Source organism: Cinclus cinclus, chromosome 20 (genome assembly GCF_963662255.1).
Source record: "Cinclus cinclus chromosome 20, bCinCin1.1, whole genome shotgun sequence".
In the NCBI taxonomy this organism is placed as follows: Eukaryota; Metazoa; Chordata; class Aves; order Passeriformes; family Cinclidae; genus Cinclus; species Cinclus cinclus.
In genome coordinates, this window is record NC_085065.1 from 8,749,414 (window position 1) to 8,766,454 (window position 17,041).

Sequence of the window (17,041 nt, forward strand, 5' to 3'; positions counted from 1 at the left end):
CTGCCCTTCATCAGGATGCAAACACCAGTGCAAGGTAACTGCAGAGGCTGTTTCTCTTTTTGTCATGAGGATTACAGATTATTTCAAGGCTAGGAAGAAATAAATGCTGTATTTTTACTGATTTCCGATTACCTAATGAGAAGTGTCCCACTTTTCATGATTTAACTCCATGAGATGAAATCACCCACAGGTGTAGTTTCCACAGGATTTGGTTTGGGTTTTTTTGCATTTAGGTGCTGTAATATTATCTTTCCAGAATGTAAAAACTGATACACTAGAACTATCTGAATGCTTAAGCAGGCTCAAGGGTTTGCTCTCAGAAGTCTTGAGGAAAACACCCTCAGAGGTTTTTTGCTTCCTTTGACCGTGCACTTGAACCTGCCCTGGCAGAATCAACACTAAAAAATGACTGCAACAGAGAAGATTATTCTTTTTTGTCACACAAAATGTGCAGGTAAACTTTAATAAAATGCAGGAACATATATTTACCTTTGTACAAAGAAGTTTAAAAATGCATAGTCATGTTATAACTATGTATAGTTTTTTCATAAATGTCCAGTTTGCAATAAAGTGTATTTAGAAACAAAATCTTCCACCAGGTCTCCCTGCAGCATCTTCATAGCTCGCCAGTGAATGCTCCCACAGTTTTCTGGTTTGCCTTGGGGATGACTTAGCTCCTCCTTGATATAATCCAGCCAGAGATCTTCAAAAGAAAAAAGGAAGTTCTAGTTAGATTTTGACTAGATATTACTTAACAAACATAGCAAGCCTAACTAGAAAATCTTTTTCTCAGTGTCTTTGATATTAATGCAATAGGGTTTACTTTGTGAAACTACAATCTCTGACACCTTGAGGAGCAAAACTCTGGGCTCTATTCCCAGGGAACAGCGATGTCTTCAGAAATAATGCGACAATAATTGAGCTGTGTACTTTCTTAAAAGGAATATTGTAGAAATCTTGATTATAAATGTATAGCTCCATACTGTTCATAAATGCAAACAAAAAGTGATACACATCTCTTATGCCAGCCAGTATCTGAATCTGATTTGCTTCTAATTGTGCTGAAGCCACCCCAGTGCCAATGTCCCTGGGCTGACAGTGGAGGGTCCTACACTTAATAGCACAGAAGTAAGTTCTACTCTGCATGACAGCAAGCAAAAGGGCAGAACAAACAGATACCTTTTGAAATGGATTAAATAAAAGAGGCAGCAGTGAATGAATGAATGAATGAATGAATGAATGAATGAATGAACAATAAAAAACAGAATCCCCCTTACCAGTATTTGTTGAACCAAACTCCCTCAAGGCACGTTCATAGTATTCTCTCAGATGAAGCATTTTGCAGGATTCCTAAAAAAGGAAGGTATTAAAAGGCCATTTATTTTGTACAGAACTGAATCTGCAGCATGATTAGATTCTGACAAAGGAAGAGAGTCATGGCAATTACACACTCACGCTGCTGAAGATTAGTTACCATGGAACTTGGGTTTGTGTCACATCCTGTGAATCAGCAGCAAAGGACAAACACAAACTGATCACAGACTAACACCACTAGTCTATTTCCTATTTAAATCCCAAGTTAGAACTGTATTTTACAAATACAAAGCATTAATTGGACAGTCAACAACTTACTTGCTCCTTTTCTATTTGGATCATCTTCCTGAAGAAGTCAAGTGAAAATGGACGATTTTCACACAGGCTGAAATAAAGTAAGTGACTTTAGACTTAAGGAGTTTTAACATATACCCTAAAATAATCAGTTTTGAGGGTTTTTTTTTTTACCTGGTAAAGAGTCTTTTAACTGTCTTATAACCACAATTTCTGTAAGTCCAGTCAAGATACATTTCTTTCATAGTCACAGATTCAGCAGGCGTTGTGGCATGTAAGGATCTCTGCAAGTTTAAAAGGAAAATGAAATGAACAAAAAAATAAACCTATCACATAACCTACAATTAAATGGCCTAATTAGTGCTTTTCCCTAGTTAGGCATCTGACACAAAGGAGATCTCCTAAGTCTAAAATACATTCTTTCTCTCTCATTCCATATAGCTGCAACTGGCAGTTCCACAAACCCCATCATGCAGAGGGTTTCACAATACTCTACAAACAGCTGAATTCAAGTGTCCACCTGAAATACGTGTTTTATGTTGTAAATGGGAGGGAAAAACCACAACTCAACATGCCAGGCAAAGAAAAAATGTTTTGCCCTACACTACTGAGGAAATCCATAGTAAGATTAAAGTCTTCGTTCTTGTTTTCTGTAACAAGACTGATGTTTTCACACAGATTGGAAAATTCTCTTTTCCACGCTCAGATAGGTACCTGAAAACAGACTCAAATATTCTAGACAACAAAGCAGGAGTCCATCACTTGTTGTGCTTACAAACATTCATATGCCTTAGAACATGGGAATGACATTTGTGCCTCTAAGTCTATGTCCAACTGGTTTTTTAACACAAGTAGTTTTGACTGAAATTCTTTGGTAGCAACACATCCATGAAGGAACTTCAGTATTAAGCAGCTGGTGCATGTTCCATCCACACACATTGTGCCACTTATTGAACAGACATGAAAGTAGATTTTGATTAGCCAAGTACCTGATAGAGAGCTTCTGTTTCTTCCTTGCTGTTTGTGCCCTCACTCCATTCCACCCAGAGGGTCCACAATGGCAAAGTGCCCTACAAGGTCAGCAAACACATCAAATGGCTGAAATACAGTGACTCTGATTTACAGGAACAGACAACAACACAGCCACCAGCTTCTGTATTACCTGCCATAAAAAATAGCCTTTAGACACAGCTCTTGAAAAGACAACTTTGAATAGCACACTGAAATCACTTCTCGTTTCCTTCCTCACTTACAGGATAAATCATCCTTAGCTGAAATGCCAGGGATAAGAACCAAGTTCTGCATCACTGAGCACTGCAGTACACAGAGGTGACTTCCAAGAGCAAAAAGGAAAGAAACCTTCCTGTTTCCCCACTCATTGTACCCAAGTTTTGAAATGGAACAGAGCAGAAGAGCACACAGCTAATTCAAGGCCTGAAATACCACAGAGGCATTTGGTGCATCAGACAGTGAAGAAAGGGAAACACATTTTTCCATTAAGACACAAATAGCAGCTCACTGCTAGGAGAATATGTAAAATGTCACCTGTAAGCATTCAAACTCTAAATATGTGAATTTTAAGTGAACTGACAATTCCCTAATACTCAGGAATCTCAAGTTCTTATTTCTGACCTTAAAAATAGTTAAGTACTTTAAATGCCTTGCAAACTAACAAAAACAACAACAGCAAAGAAAAGGATATTTTTTCATTAAAAAACCAACCAAACAAACAAACAAAACCCAAAAAACAAAAACAAAACAACCACTCATTAGATGTTTCTGGCCCAAGACTAATGCATGCAAGTCCATCAAACCAGCACAGACCTTAGATTTTACATGTTTAATGGCTTCTTCAAAACACTGGGTCACATCATCCCTCTTCAGCTGGATCAGAACCTGCAGCCTCATCTGCCATATTTCCACGGACTGGCTGAAGTGCCTGGTTGCAGCTTCTGCCACCTCCACAGCCTTCTCAGAGAGGTTGGAGTCCAGTAAGAGCTGAAGCTAAAACCCAGCAGATAAGGTTTTGTTAAAAAGCAGGGCTTTGAACCAATATTGGTCATCTTTATGCCTACTCAAAATGGCCAAGACAGGCACACAAATAATGCAGGAAAGCCTCAGCATTTATTTCTTCTGTGTCAGTTCTTACCCACTGCTTGTAGAGAGCTTCTGAAAGCAAACTGGACTCATGGGCTTTGCTGAATACACTCAGTGTTCTGTCCAGCCTCTAGAACCAACAGAGAAGAAAAAAAAGAAAAGAATCATTATTCCTCTATTTATCAGATTCCAGCATTCCAAGAAGCCCACTGGATTGTGTATCATGTCAGTGAATATCTAGTTATGCATTATGTGTCTAATGCTTTAGGAACCTGCAGACATTCCAAGATAAAAGTGGAAATCTGAGCATTTACTTCTCTTCCTTAAGGAGCAAAGAACAACATTGCATTGCTCTTTTAGTATAATACTAGGGAACCAAGTTGCACAGGATAATTAATTAATTCACTGAGCCATACCTAAGCAGAGATGGATAATTGAATTACCCATGTACCAGCACCAAATTTTGCCCAGACTTATTTGCAAGAGTCATTTTAATTCATCCTCTTCTTTGAACACGCACAGGTTTGAAGGACCTGTCAGTGAATTTTTAGGATCCCCTTCAACCCAAACCATTCCATGATTACATGATTAACAAGTCTGCAATCTTAGCTTTCATCCAAAAGGGTCACTGTACTTTACTGACAAGGCTGGTTTATGCCCAGGTTAATCATATACAGGCAGGCCACCTGTGAGCCTGGCAGTAAAAGTGATTCCCCCCAGATGGAGATGAAGTTATTTTTAATGATGGCCACAGGTAAGTATTTTTGTTAAAATGTCAAAATGTATTTGTTTCTTGTCTGAGGTATAACGGAAGTCAATAAAAACAGGGATGATTTGTTAGTATTATTTCCTAATAAATTGTTACCTTTTGCTTTAATTCTGCACTATTGGTTTTTCTGTTGTACCTCTCTAAGCAAAAAGTGACGTAGCATTTCCACATGTCCTCTGTAGAAGCAAAGGCATAACATCACACTTTAGACAATCACAAGAATAAGCACAAATATTTGTCTTTAAGAAGTACAAAGATACAAATGATACAAAGTGTTAATGCCAACTTTGTTGTAAAACGTTGTATTACAATAGAGACCCTAGATTTATAACATTACACTTCAAAATGGTTCCCCAGTCCAAACTGCAGAAAGTAAATGCTCTTTGTAAAGAGCATGGAACTTTTAGTTCAGCTAAGATTTCTAAAGATCCCTTCCAACCCAAACTATTCTATGGCTTTAAAGGCTGTATGGTAGCAAGTTTGAGACCATTCCACAAATAAGTCTCTTGCCAACCTCTTTTACAAGTAAAAACAATACCAGAAGCTGAAGCTGGATATCCACTCCCCTGGCACCTCAAAACCATTGCTTACTTACAGCTGATCAGCAACAGATTCCTATTTTCAGTTAAGCAGCCCCTCCAAGAGCATAAATACATTGGAAAATAACCCAAATAACACATAAAATAGATCCCAGGAGGTAGCATCTAAGAACTGCTTCCCTTCTCTTAGGTATGCTAGAGCCTTCTTCAAGGCTTTTACAGGCTGCTCAAATACCAGAAACAAATGTTAAAATGCAGGCAGAACATTTCACCTGTTGGGACTGCTCTCACAGCTTCATCAAAGACTGCACAGCACCGTTCCTCTCTCTGGGCCATTTCTGAGACTTTCTTCTGTTTTGTGGTTTGTTCTGTGGGTGCCAGGGACCCCAGCTCCAGCTCCCGGCGGGCCATGTAGTCCCATGTCAGGGGATCATCAGCATATTTGGCCTGCAAACTAAACACAACATGCTTGTTAACAGCCCACAGCCACCATTCTGCACCTGCAGGTATGTTTAAGAGGGTTGTTATATTGCTATAGAAATGTAATTAATTGCTAAGTAACCAAATGCCGGGAAAAACTTATTTTCCTTCCCACAAGAGAAAGACAAAATAGTATCTTTTCAAAATATTGTTTAATATGGATATTCTCCAGAAATAACAAGAAACAGACAGGGAACTGTCAAGAGAGATCATTCTTTTGAGAGGAACAACAGGATAAACAAAAAATGCAAAAATCCCACCAAAGTACACTAGGAAAATCCACAGTTCCTGCAATGAATTTATGGAAACTAAGTGCAGTAATTAGTCAGTGACAATTGTATCTTACCTACATTTTCTTAGTTATCTAACATTTTCTTAGTATCTAACTGAAGTTAAGATCCAAGATACTTAGATACAAGTATCCTCTGGTAAAGATCATGCTTTTGTTTTTCTTAAAGGACTTCACATAAGCTTTAACACTATTTCCCTAGAGGAACAGTCTTTAGTTCTGGAAGCCCAGTCAATCCACTATAAGTTAGAGAACTTATAAGAATATGTTTCTTAAAAACCAAACCAAAATAAAATAAAAATACAACACAAAGCCATAACTCACCTTTCAAGGATTTCTTTTTGCAAATCTTGGGTAAAATCAAAGAGCTTTGCAATAGAGAGCACAGCCAGCTGGAACTCAACACCTACATTTCAAGAGAAGATAAAACTATCAAGTGGAGTATTTGCTGAAGAATTCCTCAACATATTACATCAATTGCACTTTGCATTTCTGTAGCTTGGTTCCACATGCAAATTTCATCAGCACCTCCTCTACTCTCTCACTTGACTCTGCCATGAGAACAGAAAATGATCCACACTTGGGACAGATCTCTCCAAAGCTGCACATAACAGATGTCTATGAATTGTGTCCATCTTGTATCTCCATAATTTACCTTTGAAAATGCCAAGTGACATGACTTCACATAATCAGATCATTGTGAACCCCCACCCATAAGGTGAGCCATTACCTTACTATTTTTAGGTGCTTACAAATCATTTGTATGTCTATTTTTTCCAGTATTTCTCCAGAAAATTAAATTAAGCCAACTCTTTCTGAAATTTCCTCTAATATCCTTTTCCCCCACTAATTTTTAGTGTCCATTGTTGTATTTTGTCCAGTCTTCCAAAATATCCCCATCTATCATGAGTTCTCAAAGATATCTGCTACTAGTCTGCAGTTATTTTACCCAATTCTCTCAGTAAAATGGCCAATTTTTACCAATCCTGCTTAATTTTAAATAATTTAGCCTAATTTATTATTAGTCTGAATCTTTACTTTTTTTGCTACTAGTGGTAGCTGATTAGCTGTGATCTAATGTTCAGCAAAGTAAAAAAGGTGTGTAACTCTAAACTGTCTTTTGGTTTTCTTTTTTAAACAATCAAGTTTTTAGACTGTAACCCAGCACCAGGCCTCTTCAGCCCAAAAGCTGTTGTGCTGGAAGACATGTCAGGCTGCAGGAAAGACATGCAATCAGAACTACCACTACCATTAATTTATACTCTGTTATTAAATAGGTTCAACTGAAGAAATGGTGTATTTGAAAAAAGGATCTCAGTGTGTGCATTGAAGCCAATGTATCAGCATTACCTACTGCAGAAGTGGGTTAAAGGTAACAATTTTCTGAATGAGTAAGTACAAGAAATGTTCATTCACCTTTAATTTTCTGAGAAGCATCCCTGTAGACTATGCGAGCCATTTCCCCATTGAGAATTTCTTCAGAGTAACTGAATTCCCCCTGAAATATCAAGCATATCATTGAAGAAATTACTGTCCTTTCTCAGCTAACAATTTTGCAAACAGGGAAAGAAAAATCAGAAGACATTAATGTTTTTCTTCATGAAAGTAATATTTTTATGTAATTTGCACAAGTCAACTATAAAGAAATATGGTAGGAAGTTTGACTATTACTTTCCAGAAAGTACTGTTAATTTTTAGACTGGGTAATGTAATAAAAGACTCTACAAATGCAAAGAAAAAAAAATGCATGAAGAATTAGAGCTGAGTATCAGCAAATACTTGAAAAGCTCCACATAGGTGCAGGACATGAACAAAAACTTAGTCTCTAAGTCATTGTCAAATAAACCATTAATCCAAAACTGTGAATTTCAACATGTAATACACAAGCAGACATATCTCTTAAGTATGCTTAGCTGACCTACCAGGTCCATCTTTGCTTGTTCAAATTCCTTCTTCTCCTTCCTCTGTTTTTCAGCATGCATAAGCTCCATTCTGAAATACTGCAAGTGACAACAAAATTAAATAAAAATCTAAGTCCACAAACAGGGTAAAACAAGCTCTGAGGAGATACAAATCAGGATTTTGCTACATCCAACACACATCCTAGAGCCTTGGTTTTTGAAGGTTTATGCACCCACTACTATCTGCCCTGTGTATTTGTCCAGAAATTTCCAACAAGTAGCAATGATGATTTTTTTAGTCATTCTTTAAATCTTAACTTGCCCCCAGAGAAAACCAAGTTCATCAATAAAGACTCGGGATGCCAGACTGAACCTGACAACTACGTCCTAGCAGAGCTTAACAGTACCTTAGAAAAGAATTTTGGGGTTACTTTTTGTGATATTTTTGACATTTTCCTGCAGATGGAAAAACAAATTTTTCCAGTTGTCTCAGACAGACCTGGAAAATATGCTGAACTGATTTGCTCTAACTAATCAAGTGGTCATAGAAGAAAAACAGGAACTCACTTCTTGATAAAGTTTGGGGCATTCTGGATGGAAGCGCAAAGCACGAAGGAACAAGTGCCTGGCACTTTCTGATGACAGTCGTGTCTCCATTTCCCACTTTGCTGCCATAATCCACAGTGCTGCAACAGATTATACAAATAAATTTATTTAACCTCTCAACATGAGCTCAGCCCCAGAATAAGACTGATTATCTCCCACGTAAAACTGTAGAGCAGACAGGCAGATCCAGTAAGTTTAATGTGGTTTAGCCACAGATCTAATGATGTCTTCAAAATCCAAAAAGCAGTCATGAGCACTCCACATCTCTCACTTCTACATCGACCAAGTACCCAGTCCACCTGGGAACTGGTCATTCTGACCTACTTCACATCCCTTTATGACTTCTCAGCACAGCCCCTGTCAAACCCTTCCCTGTGAAGCAGCAGCAAAGCAAAGAACAAAGAGTAGGAACTTTAGCCCAACAGCTTGAGCTGAGACCTACAAGAATTTAACCAACACCATACAATCCATGCTGAGGTGTTTATGCAGCACTCACCATTGTGTTATTTACCTGGTTTATTGGAATGAATGGCCAACATGGTAGAAAACACCTTACTGAGTTGATGTTTTGAGTTCTGTAAAAGAAGCAGTTTTGTTTCACCCACTCTGTATTGAATTTAATTCCTAGCACCAAAGTTTCAGTAGGAAAGGTTACAACCTGTAGTGCAATTGTTCTGAAAAAGATGCTTCTCTGCTACTTTATCTATGGTAGAAAGTTTCTTGTATTTACTCTGTAGTTATAAGCATTTAAATGTCACCACATTAGAGCAGCACGGCTAACTCACATTTTCTGAACCACACAGCCAACACAAATGTTACCCAAGTCCCAAATCCATGGTTTCACTGCCCTCTTCTGAGATAGAGACTATATTTTCCTTTGGTCACCTTCACCACCATGCAGTCACCTTCTTCATACAGAAATGACAACACTTGAATGCTGGTAATGTAAAGCCTTGCAGAGGTAAGTTTATCGAGTACCAAACTGACAGAATTAGGCTTTTCAGCACAGCCACTACCATAAATATTTAGAACAAAATCACAATTCACAGATAAGTGAATCACTCACTTCAGAGAAGGCAGAACCAACATTATGGCTCTCACAAACCAACTGGTACTCCAGATTTAATGCAGCCTCACCTTTGCCCTTGCAAACATCAAATTTCATACTAATACATTCTCATATTCTACACTTACATACATCAGTGAAAATCCCAAACAGCTCCAACAATACTATCACAGTTATTTCAGTATTACAGCATGTAGCAGTAAAGTTTGTACCCCTATCTTTAAATCAAGTGCGTGAATAAGCACCAGTCTCAACCTGGGTAAGATCAGGATTTGAAAACTCACCCACTGCTTGCAAAACGCAACATGGGAAAGCCAGAGCTGGACATCATCCTGTTGGAAATCAAAAGAAGAAGGGAATTAATCTCACAATCTACAAATTTGCTTGTACACTGACAAGCAAACAACACACCCTTGGTACAATGACCTGGCATGCAGAAAAAAAGAATTCCGAATCTCAGTACAAATAAACATACTTTCCATTTCCCCGTGGCTCGGTTGAACAGGCTGTGGACTCTATGCAGGATAGAGTGCTCAATTTCATCCTTCTTAAACGAATATCCAATGCGCTAGGAGGAAAAAAATACTCACTTTATTGCAACTGAAAATTTGGCATAAAGTATTTTGCACTCTTAACAATTGACAAACTTACTGCTCTTCTTTTCTTGATCAGTTCCAGCAGATTAACTTCATACTACAGTGGGAAGAGAAAAACATTTAAAAGCAAATGTGGAGGCACATAACAGCAAGGCAAGAAAAAACTACATCAAGTTTGTCACAGATGATCAGGTGGACAATAGACATCACAGTCAGGAAAACATAAGCAGTAATTTTTGGCTGGGTCACTATATTTCTAAGACTCCTGGCCCTGCATAGGGCAGCCCAACAATTTCATCTGTGCCTTAAAGCGCTGTCCAAACACTCCTTGAGCTCGGTCAGGCTCCTGGCCATGACCATTCCCTGTGGAGCCTGTTCAGTGCCCGACCATCCTTTCAGGAACTTTTTCCTAATACTGAACTTATTAAATCCCCTTAACTACAGTTTGCACAGCACATAGGGGAACGGGGAGCTCTACATCCCTGGAGAGACAATAAACTACAGGAAAAGGTCACAACATGAGGGAAGCCTGACCTAAACTCGGGCACCAGCTCCTGGCTACGCTCCATACTCTGGTGCCAACAACAGCTCACAGGTGAACACCAGGGACCAGGTGAGGAGGGGGTCTTCTTTTTCTGACCTGTTCCCAGCGTGGGTCACTACAGCACTACTCGGGTCTAACCGAGCTGGGTCCGCACCGAGAGCTGCCCCGCTCTGCTGCTCGGTGAAGCCTACCTGGATGTAATTAATGAAATCCTCCTTCCGCAGCGCTCTCCGCTGTATTTTGTACTCCAGAGCCGAGGCTTTCCTCATGACAGCCCTGCGGGAACGGGAGATCAGCGCCCGGAGCGCTCCCGGCCGCACCACGTGCGCTCTCCCGCTCGCCCGGCCCCGACCCCATCACCGGCCCCGCTCACCGGATCTCTTTGCGCGTGAAGAGCCCGACCCGTTCCAGCTGCTCGAGCTCCGGGATGCGATCCTCCAGCCGCTGCTCGACGCGCTCTGCCATGGCCGAGGAGCTCCGGGGCGCCCGGCACGGCCCAGCACAGCCCGGCCCGGCACAGCCCGGCCCGGAACCGCCGCCGCTTCCGCCCGCTGCCCGCGCCGCTTCCGCGGCCGCTGCGCCGCTCTGCCGCCCCCTGCCCGGCTGGCGGGGCCAGAGCCGCCGAGTCCCAAAGGCTCCCTTGGGTCGGAAAGGACTTCTGGAGATCGCCCGGTCCAACCACCCTGCCCAGCCAGGGTCACCTGCAGCAGGGGACAGGCGGGTGGGGTTGGACTGTCTCCAGAGAATGTCTCCATTCTCCACAATCTCCCTGGGCAGCTGTTCCAGTGCTCCGCCGCGCTCCACAGACATTCTTCCTCATGTTGAGCTGGAACATCTTGTGTTTTAGTTTATGGTCGTTGCTCCTTGTCCTGTCGCTGGGCATCACCAAAAAGAATGTGGCACCATCCTCTTAGCACCAGCCCTGCAGCTAAACACGATGGCACTGACCAGGGTCAGTGATGAAACTGCTCCAGCACTTTGCTTCTCGGTGGGATTCCTCCAGGACAAATGTCTCTTTGTCTCTCGCATGGCACCTAAATTCTTTCCGCCTTCCAAATCTTAAAGAAAAAAATAGTCTACTGTGAGGGTGGTGAGATGCTGGCACAGGTTGCCCAGAGAACATGTGAATTCCCCATTCCTGGAAGTGTTCAAAGTCAGGGCTTGCAGTAACCTGGTCTAGTGGAAAGAACCCTGCCCATGGCAGAGGGTTAGAACTAGATGATCTTTAAGGCCCCTTCCAACCCAAAACATTCCATGGGTCTATGATTCTAAGGAAATTAACAATAAAACCAGGCAACAGTAAATTTTTGTTTCTGAAATCAGAGATGTTCCAGAAAATAAAAATATAGGTGGGAGATAATTTATTGAGAAAATTGCTTAAATACATATTATCCACAGCAGTATCTGCTGCTTATGCTTTGAGTTGTCACTGCTGTCACTGAGCTGGTCAGCCACAGAACCAACTCTACCTCCAAACCTACCCTGTCACAGCCCTTGCTCCCTGCTAGAGGAAAAGGCAGGTGTTTGTCTCTGAAAAAACATACACAAGGGGAAGAGGCAGCAGACTAATTGCAAGAGGGCTTCTGGCACAGAATTTGCACATAATAGAAAAAAAAATTATTTTTCCCTTACCAGTCAAAAGTTTTAACAGGTGTTGCCAAGTACAGAGTGAGTACCTGAGTACTTTTGTTTAAAACACAGGTAAGACAGAACATTTTATAATAACTATCAAGAACAGACTTGGATTTGTGGTGGCTTTATTCAATGTTGGGGCCTATTAAAAAAACTAAACTAATTCTTAATGGGAGAGGTTTAGCAATTTTTCACTCTGACAGGAAATAGTGACATGATTTTCCAAGAAGTAACCAAACAAGAAAGCTACCAGGAAATGGAGAGGCACCATCCAGTCACAAGACCAAGAACTACAGACTGGTGCTGCATGCAGAAGTTGGTGACCTAGTCAACTCTGGATTGCAGCTGCCTTGTGCCAAGGAACCCCTTACCCACCCCTCAAGGACAAGGGCAGTTCCTGATGGAGACTGTCCTCCCTGGAGACTCCCTTGTCTCACACTGAATGGCCACAGGTTGGAGGGGGATCAGCAGGGCTGTCCCAGGACAGAAATCCCCACTGGTGAGCCAAAGCCTGCAGTCCCTTAGGACCTAAAGTTCAGTGAGTTCACCTCCCACTGAGTTCAGCTTTCAGTAAAGCAGCACAGCAGTCATTCTCTGTGGTGGTGGAAGAGTGTTATTCATGATCACCAGTAACTTGTTAATTATATTTGGTTTGATATTTTGAGATGCACCAGCTCAAGCTGATTCTTGTGCAAGTCCACAGATTTTACTAAAATAGGCCTTAAGGAGGATGGCACTGGGCATCAAAAGTAGTATTAGCACACTGAATTGCTGAGCAAGAATGTGGTTGGAAACTGGATTGTTTCACTTCATTTGAGTATTTTTGCATCTGAGTGCATGATTTTATACTAAAAAGCATTCTCTACTTAGAGCTAATCTGTCATGGTGCATGCAGATCCCAACATGTAAATGAGAACACTACATGCAGTGTAGGAGTTATTAATTGAAAAGGTAAATGTCAGCCATTACCCAAAAATCCCTGGAAAATTCTGTTTCTGTCTTCTTGCTCTCCTCTCTCTTCAACCATTCAGCTCTTCTTTGGCTGAAAATCAGCAGTAACTGCGAAAGAGAGACACCAACATAAACAACAGAGTCTTCTGAAACTTTGTTTAATTGTTCTGTCAGTCTGAAAATACTGTTCTGTGATCAACCTACAGTGTTCTGCCACCTGAAGTCAGCCAGGAACTTTGAAACTCACCAAACCATCCATGGCTGTTTTAATGTAGGTGGTAGAGGAATGTTTGTGCCCTCAGGGGCCACAGCAACCTCCAGCTTGAATGTGCCTCCAGGAGAATTCAGTCCCTTGCACAGATCTACCAACAGGTCTAAGAGTTCCCCCCCCACTGGTAACAATGGGTGTCCAACAAGGCCTCAGAGGGCATTAAATTTCTTGCTAGCACTTGTCAAGGCACCACAATATCATCCCATAGAAGCACGTAGGCACGGCACAAACCACTCTGCAGGACCCATCACTGTGGCACTCAAAGGATCAAAGAATGGTGTGCACCAAAACAATAGATTCCCCAAGTTTCTAGTTTAGGGGCCTAGTACTTCCCACTCAAAACCACAGAGTGAGTAACAATAAGATTTAAAATACTGAACTTCATTGATGACCTCACAGGATTATTTATTTAAAAAATAGATCAAAACCTGACTGAAAACATTTTTTGTTCCCTCAGCTATCCCTCCTTTCCTGTAGATAGAACAAGTACAAAAATAAAAATGCCTTTCCTTTTCTTCCCCCAGCAAAACAATCCTTAGAACAATTAACATAACGGACTGTCAAAAGTGCTCATACCAAAGTGACAAACGCCATGAGTGGCAGGCAAGCTCAGCCCGACCCACCAGAACACTGCATGCTGGATTTGTCATGCAAATCAAAATGGAACCTGACATGCTCTTTGTTCATTTCCCTTTCATAAAATCTACTTTAAATGCCTCCCATGTGCCTTGTTTTGGAAGCTGACATTCCAAATGCATCAGTGCAAATTAAGGAGGGATCCATTACCAATAAAGACGTTGCGATACAGAGAGTTTCAACAAATCTTACTGGGAAAGCTGGAGAAACAGCTGCTGCAGCTGGCAACTATAGGGTCCTGCAGTTTGCTGATTTTATTAAGTCTCTTTGGAAAAACTCCATCAGTAGGTCCTTGCAGAGAAGTTCTGGCAAGCTGTCACAGCTTAATATTTATAGATTATGCCAGCAAGCAACGGATACCTTGTGAATTAGGAATAATCACAGTGGTTTTCCTTTAAGTTTTGTCTGTATTAAATCATTTAATGGTTAATGTGCATGACAAGTATTTAAATTACAAATTGATTTTTATGTATCTTTTTTATTTCTGGTATTTTACTTCCTGAGTGCAGAAACAATTCTAGCTTTTTAGAAGATTTCCCCAATATACAGTATTTTCAATTAACATGTACTTTATGAAAATGCTTTTTAAACAATGACAGTGATGTTATGACCTCATGAAAAGAACTGGGAAGCTTCCACAGACTTCAGCTGAGCCAGTGGTTCATCCCTCCAGGATATATTTTAAACAAAGCCCTCAAAGCATTTACTGAGCATGTGAGACTTCGATTTAAAAATATATGAGCACATCTGTTAATAAAACAGTTTGGAATTTACTGTCAAAAATACACTAGACCAAACTTTGAACTACATTAACTTCCTTAGTTTTGTAATTAAAATAATTTACATGATTATTTGGTTTCACCCTGCCAAAACCAGCATTCAATCTGAATAAGTAGTGGTTTCATCACTGCAATTCCACTCTGAGCATCCAAAAATTTAGATTTAAGACTTTGCAGTTGGTCAGTTGAACTGTTCCATACCAGCATTAATCCTGGTACATGTCCTAGACAGATGTTATTTTTCCCATTCTGATAGAAAAATGCTGATTTTTGTCAATGCATTGCTTTAGTCTTGCAGCTTGCTGGCACTGACCCTGCAACTTTAGATCTGAAACACTCCTGGAATTTCATTCACTCACTCTTCTTTTTATTCTGCTCTAAGTGGTAAAACCCCCAAAACCAACAAATATAAATGTTTTCATTTAATGTCTTAACGAACTATTATCTGATACTTTACATATCATCTCTTTTCAAAAGCAAAACCTTTACTTTCTTCTCTGCATTGGCTCTGAACTTGAATTTTTATGAATCAGATTTTTCCTCCTACTCATTTTGAGGCATTCTGTTTTGCCCCAAGATCTGAACTTCTATACACAGGGAATTTCCAGTGAAGAGGAATGATGCCTCTGGAATTATTTCCTTGCCAATTCACATCTGGCACTCAGTACAAGATCCATCTGCTTATTCAGGGTCTCCAGGGGCTTGCACAGTAGTGTCTCTGAGTGTGCCTTTTAATTTGATTTTGTCATTTGGCTGTTTGGTGAGTAGTTGACAGTCTGTCTAAATGCAGCAGGGTAGTTACAGCTAGTCAGTCACCATGTCCCAGCTGCCAATTCATAACCTAGTGGAATTCCAGTCACATTTCAACAATTTGAAACTATATCAGTCATCTCCCCTCCCAAAATGCCAAGACCACAAAATATATTGCTTAATTATCTTTAATTTTATTTATTTATTGTCTATTGCCAGAGGTCTGGAGAGCAGTCATGCTAAGCTTAATTTACCTCACTAACCTGTCTAAGTTTTGAAGGGTAGGTGAAATTGTGGCATGGCCTTGGGTAACCTATGTCATAAGTAGCAATTTCAGAAAAGAGAACTTCCTCAGAGAAAAGCCTTGTATTTTTTAAACACAAGCATGTTGGTGCCAGCATCAATTGTACTGGTACAACAATAAGCATAAACTATACCACATACAGATTTATTTCTCCTTCCAAAAACTGGAAATAGGATTGGTCACAATTTGCCTCCTACTGTGTTTCTGACATCCTTCTATAGACATGATTTTAGCATGGTAAAAGTACTTTGAGCACAGTCATGACAACAACCAGTAAAACTACTTATGGAATATAGATAATTCAGATTATAGTGTGCAGAATCATATCCTCCCAAGCAGCATTCCAAAAACAAGATAAACACTTGTAAAAGCCTTGTGAAGCAACTTTTGGCATATGAAACCCCAGACAACATGAAACCGCAGATAAATAACTCTTCTATGAAACATTTAGATTAAGTTTTCCCACGTGTGAATTTTGTGTATCTGTGCTAACTGGTAAACACTGGGAACACAGTTTCTGACCTGATCTTATCCTTCAAGTAACTGATGGTGATACAATTCCAAATTCTCACTTTATTAATTGTACTTGGTTTAGCCACAAAAGAAGGAATTGGTCCCTGTTAAAACTTATCCCTTACTAAAAGCTGAAATTAATTAGTTAACTAATTCAGTTGAGGTTTTATTTTACTGTCTAGTGACATGTTCTTTGATCCTCCAATATTTTTCTTTCTGAGTGATTGAAGATTTCATTCTTGCACTGTCAACAGACCTTTTGTTCAGAAACTGCTGTTTACATCTGTAACTGACTTAATTCTCAGATCTTCCCAGCAGTTTCTCTTTGATCTCTGCATTTCTCAGTTTAATCATTAAGTTTTCATCTGAAGTTGCTGTATCTTTCACAGTTTGCAGGACTCAATTAAGAGAACACAAATCCTGAAAGTTCACTTAGAGTAATTTTTTGATAGTTTTGTGTACTACACATGCTGCATCTCTGGAATTACAGCATGAACTGGAATGATTCTTAGTCGATTTCCATGTATTAAATATTTAAATATCAAGATTTGGCATGGACTTGTTTTCTGTGTAGTTAGTATATTTCTGGTTTTACATTTTAATCATCTTATGAGATGTCCTACCTTCCTAGCGTAAATTAATCTATTGGGCCCAGGGTTTTCACAATGCTTTTGAAACAAGTTGTTTTCGTCCACTATCTCGATTCTGAT

General features: G+C 40.1%; 1 protein-coding gene across 2 annotated transcripts; it reads right to left on the reverse strand.

Moving 5' to 3' along the window:
• Positions 1-478: 478 nt before the first annotated feature.
• Positions 479-11,002, reverse strand: UTP6 (UTP6 small subunit processome component). Of its 2 annotated transcripts, none has more exons than XM_062506179.1 (19): positions 10,869-11,002; positions 10,687-10,771; positions 10,007-10,048; positions 9,831-9,923; positions 9,640-9,687; positions 8,801-8,864; positions 8,251-8,369; positions 7,705-7,782; positions 7,199-7,280; positions 6,107-6,188; positions 5,286-5,467; positions 4,571-4,650; positions 3,758-3,835; positions 3,433-3,612; positions 2,598-2,678; positions 1,783-1,892; positions 1,633-1,699; positions 1,278-1,350; positions 479-703 (listed from the first exon to the last, which is right to left on the reverse strand). In XM_062506179.1, exons 1-19 carry the CDS (start codon positions 10,958-10,960, stop codon positions 546-548), a joined length of 1,794 nt encoding a protein of 597 aa, XP_062362163.1. In that variant the 5' UTR covers positions 10,961-11,002; the 3' UTR covers positions 479-545. The 2 variants fall into 2 exon arrangements, with proteins under 2 accessions (XP_062362163.1, XP_062362164.1); XM_062506180.1 differs by having other exon boundaries at positions 3,427-3,612.
• Positions 11,003-17,041: the final 6,039 nt, after the last annotated feature.

What these genes read in the sequence shown, in the direction of transcription:
- UTP6 (XM_062506180.1), bottom strand. Translation starts at nt 10,960, where the DNA reads ATGGCAGAGCGCGTCGAGCAGCGGCTGGAGGATCGCATCCCGGAGCTC. An exon ending in AACAAGCAAAGATGGACCTG is followed by an intron (nt 7,281 to 7,704) that starts GTAGGTCAGCTA and finishes TTGATATTTCAG; the next exon opens with GGGGAATTCAGTTACTCTGA. An exon ending in CAAAAAGAAATCCTTGAAAG is followed by an intron (nt 5,468 to 6,106) that starts GTGAGTTATGGC and finishes TGTTGTGTTTAG; the next exon opens with TTTGCAGGCCAAATATGCTG.